General features: G+C 42.6%; 1 protein-coding gene across 3 annotated transcripts in view; it reads right to left on the bottom strand.

The window, feature by feature from the left end:
* Nucleotides 1-15,141, bottom strand: part of LOC115394511 (dipeptidyl aminopeptidase-like protein 6) — a 191,574-nt gene that overhangs the window by 131,753 nt on the left and 44,680 nt on the right. Inside the window, exon 1 of one of the 3 annotated variants that reach the window (XM_030099839.1) lies at nucleotides 2,344-2,632. The exons of the other annotated variants lie outside the window; for them this stretch is intronic. Coding sequence (XP_029955699.1) covers nucleotides 2,344-2,400 — 57 coding nt within the window. The 5' untranslated portion in view covers nucleotides 2,401-2,632. Of the gene's footprint in view, nucleotides 1-2,343; nucleotides 2,633-15,141 lie in introns of those variants that run through there. 3 annotated transcript variants of the gene reach the window in all.

Genomic DNA, 15,141 nt, shown 5'->3' with positions numbered 1-15,141 from the left:
TGGCAACTGAGCGTACTTGTTAGCTAGCTTTCATAGCAGCATCACTGACGAGCCTCTGTGTTGTGTCCGCTACTCGGTTTTGGTGAGATTGGAGCTTCATGCATTCAGGTTTTGGTCCACGGGCCTCATGTTTCACACCTCTGTATCCACTCTGCATACAGCTTTGGACAGATGTTGTAAAGAATTAACCAAGAAATCTGAATATGTTGACTGAACGGCACGGACGCCATTGCTCTATAAAGAATCATAACACTGTAATTCCACTATTCAAGGCAGAAACGGGCTAAAAATAACACCGATGTTTCACTGAGCTTGTAGCTTCAGCAAGAACTAAACCTGTTAGTCACAGCAGTAACTATTTCTCTAAACTCCTCTTTACTCCTGAACTGAATCAGTGATCAGAAAAGTCCCATCAAAGATATATTACGAACAATATGTATCTACAGAACATGTGGACACAAATTAATGCAAACAACACTGTCTTGAACGGAGAGCAACAGCAGACATGCAGAGAGACTGTTTCCAAGGTGAAATGGAATTTAAATGTACAGAAATCTGAATTCAGAGCCTTAATTTGCTCAAGGCTCATTTCCACAATGTCTATCCCTGTCTCAGCAATAATGTGTTACATAGTCCGACATTACTGAAACACAATTACTTGGTACATTTTCAGTGAGCTTCTGACCCATCGTCTCGCTTAATCTGTTAGTTTTAGCAGTTATTGTCCTAACTCTTACTGTTTTACTTAACGTTTCTATATCGGGGGTGTCAAACATAAGGACAATGGGACAAAACCGGTCCGCTCGAGTAATGGTAAAAAAAAAATTCTAATAAAACACTGATTTTTGTTTTCTCTTAAGAGTAGCAAGCACAAAAAAATAAAAAATAAAAAAATAAATAATAAATAACAGAGCAGAGCTGAGATATCAGTGATGCAGCCGTGGTTTTGTGAAAATATCAACATCTTCATCATGTACACTCTGCGCCACAACAAAGTAAAACTTTAACGTTTGAAATTAAAGGTTATTATGGCATTATTTTACCACTCTGGACTTGAGATGAAACCTGGCTAAATGAACTACAATGAGTTTCACACCTCTGATACAGAAGTGCCGAACCTTGATTACAAGCATTTCTGAGCCACTTCTGCATGTTTGGAAAATCTGCAGATAAACAGAACAGAGCGGAAGAGTCAGTGGAACCAGAAGACAGGACAGTGCAGGGTGCAGTAAGAAAACCCAAAAAATATTCACAAAATGCCCCGCTATCGAATCCAGACCAACATGAAACAGAAACTGTGGTTGAATTCATGTTAAGTTCTCTTTATAAGAGCTGCACGCTGTCTGAATACAAGCAGTTTGCAACTTATAATTTGCTGATTTGGTTTCAATTTCAAAATCTGGTCCTGATTTTTCTCGCACAAACTTTCAGCTGGAAACTTTCTGTATGTGCGGAAACCCTCAAAACAGGTGCAATCAGCACAAAAAAAAAAGTAGGATTCCACTCCATGTGCTGCATGAGGAGTGCTATTTGTTAACCTTGATATTAACACGGCACAATAGAAAACTGAGTTATCAGCCATCATGAAATATTCATGCAGGGAAATGATATCCATCTATTTTTCTTTTACTTCCTGTGTTATTTGGGCAAAGTCTGTGGGCTGTGGTACATCTAATGGAGGCGGGTCAACAGATGCTCCATCATCACTGTCTGAGTGATGAGAGGATGCGAATAAAAAAAAAAAAAAAACAGAACAGCACACCCTGCATGCACCAAGCCATGAAATGCAACAGTGTTGAAAGGAAACTCGAGCTGTTTGAGGAGGTCCGAGCATTTAAAGCCCCGATCGTGGCACACAGGGGGAGAATGCTGCTATTTATAACAGCAGATCCCATCAGGAGCCGCACTTCTTCCTTTTATTTACTGGAATATTTTTTTTTTTTTAATAATCTGATTTGAGTTGGGTTGATCGGAGCGTCCTGCTGCAAGGTGACGCGCGCGTTGGGGAAATTCCTCCCGTGCGTAAAGTAGCGGAATAACGATCCCATTAGAATTAAAAAAAATAATAATAAATAAATAAACGAGGAGGTGAAATACATATATAAACTGGAGCCGCTTCCAAACGCAGGGTAGATGACATGCTTCCCTCCCTGAACCGTTTTCAATCGGTCAAGCGAGAGAGAGAGAGAGAGAGAGAGAGAGAAAAGTCACCGCAGCGTCTGCTGGAAAAATCACATCGAAGCGGCGCGACATGCAGCTTCATGAGGATGGAGAAGTGAGAGGATGGAGGAGAGGAGAGGAGGAGGAGGAGGAGGAGGAGGTGCACGCGCGGCTCGGCTGTACCTGGTCTTGCTGCTGAGCCGCTTTCGACGGTGCATTGCCTTCCTTCGCAGTGGTCATGATTCTTCCCCCAAAGCTTGGAGAAACTGTTGTTTCCCCGGCAGGAAGAGGAGGAGGAGGAGGAGGAGGAGGAGAGGAATGCAAATAGAGAAAGATACACCGGTGCAGAGGAAGAAGAGGAGGAGGAGGAGGAAGAAGAAGCGGTCTATTCACGGCGCCGACAGGCTTCGCAGCGACCAAGGTGCGAAATAACAAGTGGTGGAAAAGACGCACAGCGCGAGATGAGAGAAGGGGAAAGGTTCTCAGAGGAAGGAGGAGGAGACTGCGAGAGAGGGAGAGAGAGGGAGAGAGAGAGAGAGGCGCGCATCTCTTCCTTAAACGCCTCATGCGGGACGCCGGCGTGCGCGAGCCCCCTCAATATTCCGCGTGCGCACTGACGCGGCTCCGAGCGCGAGGCAATTTGCTCCAACCTGAGCGTGTGATCAATTAAAAATGTACACCGGAATTAGGCGTCTGAAAGTTTAATTGTGAACCGGTGAGCAATCCGCGTTCATGAATTATGCACGCGCGACCACAAGGACACCCCGCGCTTTTCCATTTCGATCATACGCACGAGCCAATGTCTGTTTATTCACCGGAAAAACAAACAAAAAACAAACAAACAAAAAACAGCCAATTAATCTACTCCAATCTCCTCAGATTACTGAATCACAAGTTATTTCATCTTGATTGTTGTGGGTTTTAGATGAATCAGATTTACCTTTTTGCCTTTTTTATGAGTTCAAAGCTGAACTCATTCTCATGGATGGATATTATTGGATTACAGGGCCTCCTTTAGACATTTTCAAGTGATAATTCCAAACTTTTGTGGTATTTTAGGGCCTGGCTGTGCTCAGAGTCATTGATACTGCAGTCACTACTGCTGCTGCACATGGGCTCACATCAGCTGTAGTAAACAGTTCTTCTGGACATCTAATCCAACTTGGTTGTCTATCCAAATGAATGTCTGTGTTCTCGCCATTGTTAACGTTTAAAGAGTATTGTTCTTCGCACACTGTCTGTGGTTTCATCTCAAAAACAATCAATAGTGGCCCGAAATTAAAGTTTCGTAATTATCAGCATTTCTGCCATTTCCATGTAAACAGACATCAGTTTGAAACATGAAACTTTTCTGAAATGAAATTGGAAAAAAGATGTTTTTTTAATTTGAAGCACTATCGTGTAAATGGGGCCTTAGCAGCCCTAAATGCACACAAGTTTCACTTCTTCAGAGCTGTATGTATGAGGGTAGTTTGCCTTCTTATCTTCTAACAGGTTTTATGCCAAATTCTGCATGGCATTTGAAAATTGGACAACCCCCTTGGAAAATATCAAAAACATACAAAAAAAAAAAAAAACAAAAAAAAAACTATAAGGGTATGAAAATCACCAGTTCACAGCTAACGCATTCCAGCAACGCAGCTACATTCATACAGTCATAATACTAAATAACAGCAACACACAAGCGAATTCTCCAAGTTGATTGAGACACTATTGGAGTCCTTTAATTCAAGATTTATCTGTATTTAAGTATAAATTCCTCATCACCAGACTTTAACTAGAACTCAGTCTTCGCCTTTTCAGGTATTCTATCTCACTATGGTCAGGGGTGTGAAACACACGGGAGTTCAGGAACCAGTTACAACCCAGTTTCACCGTGAGTGGGTTGAACTGGTTAAAACAATGAAATAATAACCTTTAATTTTAAACTTTAAAGGTTTTCTCTGTTGTGGCACAGAGCATACTTTACAAATCCAAACATTTCCTGGACTCAAACCAGGGACTTCCCCACTGTGAGGTGGCAGTGCATAACCACTGCACACTGTCTGTCCAGCATTCAAATCCAACATTTGCATCAGTTTGTTTGTGTGAATATGGAAAGAAAGCTCTGCTGCAGCGATGCATAAGTTATGGTGCTGAGCGTAATGTAGCAGGATTAAATATGACACTGGAGCCGCGGCAGTAAAGTAATAACACTCAGTACTGAGAATGTTGGAAATTATGTTTAAGACACGAGTGGCTGTAAAAAGTTATGACCCAGAGGATGAAGTCTTTGTGATAAAGAGGGACTTGTTAGGAACGGAAAAAGGAGAGACAGAAAGAAAGAAAAACCGCTGCTAATGAAGTTCAGACACTTTCAGACTTTTCTCGAAATCTTTGAAACTAAAGCAGGAAAACTCCGCAGCGAGGCTGAAAGCGACCTCTCATGTTGTCTACATTTCAAGATAAGGAGCGAACCGCTTTTCACGAGCCCGTCTTATTAATCACGTCTGCAGCGGGCGTTGGTACGATTCCCATTAAACAGAGAGGAAATGACTCACTTTGATTTGCTCAGAGATGTACTTAATGTTAATTAATACCTCGGTCTCCGGTCTCTCTCTTTATACTGGAGGGCTGCATCCAGACGTGAATTAAAATCAGGTGACAATTGGGTGAAGTCAATTACCGTCTTTTTTTTTAGTCCCAAATGAGTATCTGCAGCGTGTGTCCATGTGACCAGCAGAGAAAGGCCTGCGCTTCAAGAAAAAAAAAGACGACAGCCTCAAAGAAAAGAAATCCTTGAAGGAGATATCATTGTGTTGTTTTTGTGCCAAGCCGCTGTTTTGTAATGTACTTTCAAACCAAAAGGCCTTCAGAAAGTTGGGTTTTATCAACATTCACATACCAGCATTGAATAGTCTACAAAGAAAAGCGCTTTTCTCTGTTTTGTAAATGTGGATGGAAGCTACTCCAGAGCCAGCAGAATAGAGAAAAGCAAGAGCTGAATGGAGACAACGGCGACGTCTTCAAGTCACCAGAAAGCAAAAAGACTCCACGGCTCGGCTCCCGGCGCTGGGAGGTTCTGGAAACGCGGTAAATTCAGCTAATGGAAACATCTTACTGCCAATGAACCTGGAATGTGTGTGAACACTTGTGTCGCCTGTTTGCAATGCAGACACAGAGAATCCAGCCGATTCCGAAAACTGCAAGTTCATAACTAGTAGAGGCAATAATTTACACATAAATTCACGAAAAGCCTCAGAAAATGGAAACAGGTTCAGATAGAACCTGCAATCTTCACACTTAAGTTGGACCTTAAATTGTCAAATTACTTTCTGAGTTGGATTCCAGCAGAAATTCTGTGGTGTTTTTCTGTGATGGGTCCATTTCATTGCTGCCAGATGTTGCATCCCTCCACATGTAGCCATCTCTAACATCGTTCATTTTTCAAAAGTTTTATGCAACATTTTCAATGTAGTTGAAAATGTGTTTATGTTGGGCCACTAGAGAGTGCTATTAGTAGTTTCTGTAATGAAACCGAACACATGCACAGAGAACAAGACACTGTAAACATTAACAGTGGGAGCAGTTTGAAAAAGTTGCATTTTCAGTGGCTTTGAGGACTGTTGTTGTGCAAACGGACCCCCAAAACGCGACCAAAGTTTTCATTTTGAAATGAAGTTGAAATGGGGCCTCAGTGACTCCCTACTCAGGCTGGGCGATCAGGCCTCAACATCTTGATATATTGATCAGTTTACACCTTGATAATGGTAAATGGACGATAAGTGACACTCATGTAGCTAATGTTAGAAGTGGTGGGGGGGGGGGGGGGGGGGGGGGGGGGGGGGGGGTTCGTGGCTGTTTATTGAAACTTTGGCTAAACACAAGGCTAAAAAAGTTTTTATTCTGATCTAAACAATCCAATCTTCAATATCAACAACAAAAAAATGATTTAATAAATTAGGTGGTTTAAAAAAGAAAAAAGCAACTTGTATTTGTTACTTTGTCTACAGCTCCACAAACAAATAATAAAAAAAAAAAAACATTACTAAGCTGAATCATGTAAAACCTCAAAATAATAGCCTAATGTTGATGCGGCTGCTGTTTTTAATCAAAAACTTTTTCCACAAACTGTCTTTGAGGCAGGAATGTGTGAAATGCAGAGAAAAAAATCAAAATAAAATTTGCTCCAACTACAATCCCCCCTTTTCTGTACTGTCAGTTTTCCAATTTTGTGAATGTTTCTTCTTTTAAATGAACATATAGAACCACCAACTATACGTAGCTACTTAGAAATGTTTAATGACATTTCTGATATGAAATAAGTTACTAATGTAACTTTTACTTTCAAACATGAGGCATCACGGCTGAGAGCAGAACCGTCGGCCGCGGCGTCTTTCACACTCCGGGTGTCACAATCCACCAAAACAACCGGACTTCTCCGTCTCTGTCAAACTGTCCAATTCTGTCCGGGTCACGCTGCGTGAGATCGCGTCCCGCCCAGTCATGTTGGAGAGTAAAGAAACTGTTCAAAACTTGCTAGTTCACCGGTGGCTAACAGCTAAGCTAACAGCCGACTGATGCTTTTCTTTTAACGGCGAAATCTGGAAAGACACGCTGCTGGGACTGCGTGATTCCCTCTTCCAGATTTTGCTCCGCTCTCCTCTCTGACGTACCGATATGCTGGAGCTCCATGACCCTGAGCCGGAGGAAGCTGGTACGGAAGATGGATGGAGGCGTGGAGCAGTTGATGGCTGTTAACCTTGGCTAATGGCAGTATAGTGTCATAAACGATACAACAAAGCATAACGGCGGCACCAGCCAGATGAATGCATAAGTAAGTGCAGGAAATGCCAAGGCAATCCATCAAACACTTCTGGAAGCATTTCACTAATGAACGAGGCTCTGATACCGACCACAACTGCGCAGGACGCAACAGAAACACACTAATTGATATTCCTGATTGTCGGTGCGTATTTAAAAATGCAACATTTAGAATGGCTTCACTCTCTGCATTTGTATTCCGCCTGCACCGATCGAAAATTGAATGGTTGTGTTGACAAATGAAAAAGAATGACAGCCACCCGGTGTTCATATCGCCGTTCGCTTGTGGCTCCAAACCACATTAGCAGCTTTTCTTTTCTTTTTTTTTTTTTTTTTTTCCTGCAGCAGCTCAGGCGGCATTCGCCATCCAGCGAATGATGTATGAAACCGAAACAACTTCTCAACACGCGATCAATCAGCTCCAAACTAATGACGGCCACTTTCGGCCAAAGCCCTATTGGCCGGTGACGGATGCCGTGCAGCCGGGCCGCGGCAGTCGAGAACACAATAACTGCCTCGGTGCGGCCGCGCACAAACCCGGTGTCTCTGATGTTGACGAATGGACAGGAGGCGGCGGTGATGAATGCTCCTGGGGAGGAGGGGTTTTTTTTTTTTGCTCTGCTTAAACACACAATCCTGGAAAGTTAGGAATTAACTGACTGGCGGTGCCAGCCTGTCCGAACAAATGGAGCCATCCGCTCACTCCCGCCTCATCAATTCACTGCCAATAGCAAGCCGGCAGCCAGCCTGACGAACTGGAAGCGCCGCTGCCTAATTAAAACAGCCGTGCAGTCGATACTCGCCGTGATCTTAAAATACTATCTCTGATGCATTGTTTTGGTGGTGATTATAGCTCTATAATTACTCCAAACAGGATCGCGATCGCTGGATGGTGATTATGTGCATGGAAATAATTGCTATTGTTGAGCAGGCACCTCCAATTAACCCAGCAGATTTCCTGTCTGACATCCAGAAACTCCTGGGTGGAGCACTTCTTCTCTGGAAAGAGTCTCAGGCTGTTTAACTTGGTGCCACATTTGAGAAGCACATGCGTTTTACTGAGACTTTGCAGAGTTGCCTTGTTTTTACACCAGATGCTCTTCAAATTGATTCAAACCCTGACACCGAAGGGTCAAGGTCAATATTTAACCATTTAATTGGGAAATGCACACTCCTTTTCTCAGTTTCTTTTGCTGTGCTGCAAGCGGGAAGCTTAACTCAACAGGTTTCTCTGTGCAAACATTTAAAATAGCCTCCACAGGCAAGAAGATGAAAAACCTGGATAAGAATAAGCAAAGAAATAGTGGAGGCTTGAGAGTGAGAGGATTAAGTGCGGGCAAAATAAGGACTGCCAGTGTGAAAAATCTACCCAAAAATTGTTGCACAGATTGAATTTCTGTTTTCTTTCCTCAATTTAATTTTGGAAGCATCAACCAAAGCAAAGTCTGTCTGGGATTTTCTTCTTTTATTTTGGTTGTTGTTGTTTACTTAAAGCAAACAGTTGTTTCCTTGAGGACACGCGGCTTTTTTTTTAATTGAGATATTTGGAGAAGTAAAGCATTAAATCCCTGTTAACGCCACGGAGAACGAAAGAGATTGTGCACATTATGGAGAAGTCTGGCGTGCTTTCGGATCGAGCCTCTCAGAGAATCAAACACAGGGAGTGAAGAGGAATGCAGCGGGTTCAGAGAAAAGGGAACAAAAAGCCATAAAAAACTTGAACTCACTAAGTATGTGATTATTTAAATGGGGTATACTATGTGTTTGTTCCAGTGTCTGCCTCCGTATGTAGAATATACGCTCCCTTGTTGGCCCGGAGCTTATGCACTCACACACCCACATCGGCGAAATGCGTCCCAACACGCCCATTTGTAGAGAAAATGGAATCTTAAAAATTGTATTTTCTGAGTTATGGCCGACTCCACTCTCCCAGAACATATTCTGTCATTGCATATGACCAAAGCCATCTATCAGTGTTACTTTAATTCCTACATCAAAGCCTTTTACGGTGCAGTTACTCCCCCGGTGTGGAGAATCGCCGGGCGTAATGGAACGGCTCAAAGACAAAAGTTGTGCTGCGCGGTAACTCCCCACGACACGCTTGGATTAGATATTAGGGAGAAGCAAAGGAGATGAGGAGGACTTAAGATTAATCAGGAAGGAGTTAGAATCCACCTGATTCACTGTGTTTGAAGGCAGCATCCTGGAAGTGAAAGCTTAATTAGTGAGATCCTGCTGAAGTGTGCCAAATGGCAGGTAGACATGCTCATGGTTTGCATGGCTCTTGTGGGAGATCAACCAGGAATCACTCATTAAGTGATGCTGAAAAGTGGCACCGAGCAGATGCAGATGGAGGCTGTTTTGAAACACATCAACTCAACCACTCATTCCCCAGTCTCCTCTTTCATTCCCCCTTTTACATGATGTTTTCAAAAGTGTTTGTTGTGGTTTGGGGGGTCTGTTTACACGAAAACGGTGCTTGGAGTCACTGGAAATGCAATCCAGTTTTGAATACCCACGTTTTTGCCATTGCTTGGTACAACAGAGCCTACATGCTAATTACATCTGAAGCATTTCTGCCGTTTCAGTGGGTTTTTGAAACCCACTTCAGCTGGCAGTTTTGAAAACGTCGTCATGTAAATGGAAACTTTTCTGCAACAAAAATGCAAAAAAATCGATGTGTTTTCACTTGAAGCGTTGTGTAAAAATTTGTTGCAACTCTCTTTAGCTGTTAGTACAAAGCACAAACAAAACATTATGTTTTACTTGTAAATTCATAATTCTAAATACTTCTTGGATTCCAGGTTCTGTCATAACTGACCTAGACCACTTGATCAATTGCGCAATCTGATGTCAAAGCTCGTGTTTCCTGGGTATGTCGCCGTGGTAACAGCTCCACTCTGTAACAGTGGTTCTGGCTCTTGTCTCACTGTGAGGATATCTCTGGCTGAATTGCAGAGTTTGCATGTTCTCCATGTAAACGCATGTGTTTTTTACTTTGTTTCCTCCTTTTATTCAACACCAAACATGTTTAGTGATGCAATGGGCTCCAGTATGTAACACGGAATAAGGTGGATGGAAGTAGGGATGGGAATTGTTAAGAATTTAGTGATTCCGATTCCATTATCGATACTGCTTATCGATACAATTCCTTATCAATTCTCTCATCGATTCTCATTGAGTGAGAAATGAAACAATACAAATGGGGTGTTTGCATTAACTCTTTAATATCTTCATCCTGAACAGAAGAAAAAAATATCCATGCCATGAAAACTTTGCAAGCTGCAAGTAGCCCCAGTTTCATCTTTTGGTGTGAAATACAGCCAAACTCTGGAGCTTCTTCCTGACGCCAGGTTGGAAAGCTCAAAACCAAGTTACACCAGCCTCACACTGAATGCCCATGTGTGTCTGGTCCAGCTCTGCAGCACCGTCACTCACACAGTCTAGGTGTGTCTGCTGTCAGCTGATGGAGGTTGCCAGATCGGCCCTAAATATAATATTAAAACCGTCCAACAATAGAAAGCAATCCAAACCTCCATCTTTGTAGAAAATGCATGTTAAAACCGTAAAAACCGGATTTGCATTTAAAAAAACACGTCACAAACACAAAACCATTTCATCAACTCACCTCGGGTTCAAAAGAAGCTTGATTGTGCAGAAACCCGTCCAATCTGGCAACACAGAGCTATGTTTTGTGCAATTTTGGTGTCTTTGACTTTCTTACAATGAGTAAGTACAACATTGTTCATTCTTCTAATGCATATAATGATTAGATTGTGTTGTTTGTTATATATTGTACCAGAAGAATTACAAAAAAACAATGTGAAGGCAAAAACGCGACAGATTTTATTTTGAAATCACAGATTTTGGAACACGTAACTAGATTCCATCTGGCACCGACTTGTTTCTGTTTAGATTGAAGCAGAAGGGCTCCAGAGTGAGAAAACATAGGGTCCTTGCTGAAAGTTTCCGGTCCGCGGCTCTGTAGCGGGGCCAGAGCGGACCGCAGCCTCGCTGTGTGAGTCCATGCGCTCCGCGCATGATACGTCGTCAGGCACACAGCAGAACCGATAAGCGGAATTGTTAAGGAGACAGCCAAACGATTCCTTGGATTCGATGCATGAGGAACCGGTTCTACCAAAGAATCGGTTCTCGATTCCCATCCCTAGATGGAAGTATTCTAAAAACTCAGTCACTAAAAATCAGAAACATCTCTCTGAGAGTCGTTCTCTTAAAAAGGTTTGAGATCGTCAGTAAAAAGCCACAGTGGTCAGAGGCGCTCCTGACCTCTCCCATCTGCTCTCCTGTGGGATTTTTTTGTGTTCGTTCTTCAAATCTGGAGTGGTCCATGATGGAAGAGGCCTGCTGAGCAAATCAGAGCGATATCAGGCCAGAGAAAGGTTTGGGCCGGCGTGGCTAAGTGATTACTCCGGCAGTGGCACTCAGCACCACTGCAGGTCTGAGACTCTCACTCTGACACTCCCGGCAGGTGGTGCGTCGCGGGGAAGGACTGCCTCAATTTTTCCAACCCTATTTGTTCCGATACATGATGGCGAGCATCGGAATATTGGAAAAAGTAATTGCTTTTCCATCTCTGCGCTCCCGTTCCCTCTTCCCGGTGAGCGGCCTCTGCGCGGCGTTTTACATAAACGCCGCTCGGACAGCATCATCCAGACGGAGCGGGGATGCATCGGGATGGCTACACGGCTTTATGCCAGGTGTGACTCATCAGCCTTCACGCCACTCAGCCGTGAAATGTCAACAGAGCCACATTCCAGCGCCGTGCCCGGGTCCCCGGCATCTGGGGCCGACGAGCACGTCTGTGCCTCTGAATTAGTTTTCAGCCCCGGTCCTCATTAGCATACTCGCTGTGAACGGTCCCGCCTGCCGCCGGAAAGCAGAGCCAGAGGCCAGTCAGCTCCCTCCAGCTTCATGTTGACTTTTGAGCTCGGAAGAGATGTTCATCTTTTTTAACAACATGCCTGGTTTGCACTGGATACAGAATAGGTGGTTGTTATGTAAAAAATACGTGAACATATACTGTGAGTTAGTCACAGTGGTCGCTGGGCTGTTGAGCTTCTGCACCGTGACACTCCCACTCCCAGTGTGATCATCATCGCATGAATCAAATGCAATCGATAAAGTGATGTAACATAAATGCAACAGCATCTAAACTGCATCCATCTTTAATACGCCTTGGCCCAACTCAGGGTTACAGGTGCTGCAGCATGTCTCAGGTATTATTTGGCAAACAGCAGGGAAAACCCTGGACAGAGTCCATCATGGGGCAAATACAAGGAGATGTGCACACACTCACACAGTCATGCATCTTATGTACTGTAGGGTGGAGCCTAAGTGGAGAAAATGCATTTGCTCACAAGGAAGGCTAGCCACTGACGACAACAACTAAAAATTTGATCATTTTGGCTTTTCTCGGTGTAATAAAGCCACAAATTAAAGGTATTTAAACTCATAACTGAGAGAGGATGGCAGACCTTGTTTTGCTCAATGAAGTTGAGCAAACCACACAAAACCTGCAAAAACAAACAAACAAAAAATCTTTTATTTCCAAGAAGTAAAGACTTTAATATGTATTCTTTCAATAGAGGCTGCAGTTATATTACAATTTGACAGAATTCCTTTTAATGCAGTTTCAGTTGTTGGATACCTTATTAAATATATTATTATGCTAATTGCAAGTTATTATGCTATGGGTTTTATTACAATGGAAAAGCCCAGAATCTTTACATTATTAGTTGATAACTTGACTGCTCCTCTGTAAAAGCAAGCTTGGATCAAATTTCCATATTATTTTAAGTGTATTTTTTAATTTGTGGGGTTAGATATCAGTGATGCTGCCAGGAAAGTCAGCTACAGAAAGATGCTGTCAGGGTGGGTTTGTTAAAACATACACAATGCAACAGCTGTGAGAGAGGGTTTTTTTTTTTTTTTTTTTTTTTTTTGGGGGGGGGGTGGGTTTGTGCACATTTCACTGTATATTGCACCAGGATTAAATCAGGGAGTACATGCATCCATGTGTCAAGAAATCAAGAAAAATTACTTTTCAAATGAATGGCTGCGAATGCAGCTAAATGCAAGTAAATATCATATAATCCATTTTAAACCAAATGAAAATATGATCCTAAGTTTCTCTCAAATCTTAGTCACAGTTTGATATTTGTTTGGCTAAAACCCCTTAAAATAGAAAAAAGAAAATATCTTTAAAAAAGAGTGAACTGAGCTGGGAATGGAATGGCAGTGTTGTGTTGTTTGTCATTATTTGAGTTTTCCCTCTGAATTCACGGTTTCTCTCACAGAGCGAATAAACGCTGAGGACAGATTCTTAACATGTGCTGCATGGACATCATCTTGTTTTCAAAAGGCTCCATTGTCATTACGACAATGGCTGCCTCACGCATTTAAAAGGGCTTTGGCTGGGAATTGCTTTAAGTCGGTGCTTTGAATGTGGCCTCACATAATGCGCTCCGAAAAGTGATCTGACTGCGAATAGCTCTTTCAAATTATCTCCGAGCCCATCTGAAGAAGAAAATACGAGAGAGAGAGAGAGAAAGTAAGAGCAGAAATCAGTCACTTAAAGCACATTTTTTAGGGTATTTTGAGGCAAAGCAATCAATGCAACAATACTAAATAAGACTATTCCACATACACTTGGGGGGGGGGGGGGGGGGGCTCACCCAGCGACATATCACCTCTTCAAGGCCGAACATTTTTTAAAGGTTAAAAAGCCTTGCTAAAAGGCTCAATCTCACAGATTTCAGCACCAGGCGAGGAGGACAGCTCCCCGATACTGATCCAGACACCTTCAAAAAGGCGTGCTGGGCTGAAATAGATTTCAGCACCACTTAATGGACAGCTCCGACTGCGCGCTTCACACAGGACTGCTTTCACCGGGAAGTGGGAACCCGGAGAGAAAAACGCTGGCACAATGGCCTTCCTCCACTGCTGTGGAGGTTCGGCGCTGCGAGTCGCAGCCGTGAGGAAACGCTCCTGAATGAGAATCAAACGTCCTCAGAGCCCTGTCAGTGTCAGAAATGGCTGCGTATAAGTTTCTTGATAATTGTACATTGTTATTTGGAACAGCAGCATTCAGTCAAAGATTCTCAAGATGAAAAAGACAGATGATCTTAGAGTCCAACTCTTGCATAATTCCTTTTAAAACATCAAATCTTTTATTGGTTCTGAGTCTGGTTCTGCAGAAAGTCTCCACCTCTGAGTCTGGTTCTATAGGTTTCTTCCTATGAAACAGGATATTTTTTTTTCTTTCAACCATCCCCTCTGCTTGCTCATGTGTAATTCCTCAGTTTTTCTCCGTAAAATGGCTGTGTGTTCAACGCTCCAGAAAACAAATTGAATTCAATTGAGAAAAAAAAAAACCAAAAAACAAAAAAAACAGGTCTGATGTGTGTAAATCTAATATAAAATCCACAGCGCACTTGGATACATAGTTGACATTCAGGCTTTGGGCATTAGGCATTAAAGATGACATTACAGATAAAAAAGGATGACAGCGGCATCTAATGCTGCAATGCATCACACCTAACAGCCATAACGTAAAGATAAATGTCATGTGATTATCGAAAGTTCCTGCAAGCAAACATCCCTTCGTCCTGTGAGCCGAGAAGTGAACCGGCAGCACATATTCTTCCCCCTTTCTGCAAATGATTATTAAATGAGGAAAACCAAAAAAAAAAAAAAAAAATTGCTTTTCTTATTTTCCAGCACAAACAAAGAAAATGCACAACCTGTCTCTTAATTATATGCGTCTGCTCCAGAGTTATGGCAGTGTGCTCCATTAAAGCCTGTTCAATAAACAGTGAGCCACCGAACTGTGCGCTTCAGCAGTTTGGATTAGAAACACAAGTGCGACTCCAAAATAGTGTAAACAACTCTGCTTTATTCCACGGGGATGGGAGGATGAAGCTCATTTCCTCTCAAAAAATGACTCATGGTCTTGAAGTAGTGACCAGATCTCAAAGATAAAACATTATTCTGTCTTTTTCTGCTGCAGGAAGTGAATGAATACATTAAAAACAAGGTTTTTTTTTTTTGTGTTTTTTTTTTGGAGGAGTCATTGGTATTGTCCGGAGCTGCTCTGGTTCAGCCCGTGTTGCTCTCTCAAGTCAGTACACCGTGATAAATCACAAGTCGGGGGGGGCA

Source organism: Salarias fasciatus, chromosome 9, assembly GCF_902148845.1.
Source record: "Salarias fasciatus chromosome 9, fSalaFa1.1, whole genome shotgun sequence".
In the NCBI taxonomy this organism is placed as follows: Eukaryota; Metazoa; Chordata; class Actinopteri; order Blenniiformes; family Blenniidae; genus Salarias; species Salarias fasciatus.
The sequence above is the reverse complement of the archived record's forward strand: the minus strand, read 5'-3'. Positions and strand labels throughout refer to the sequence as shown.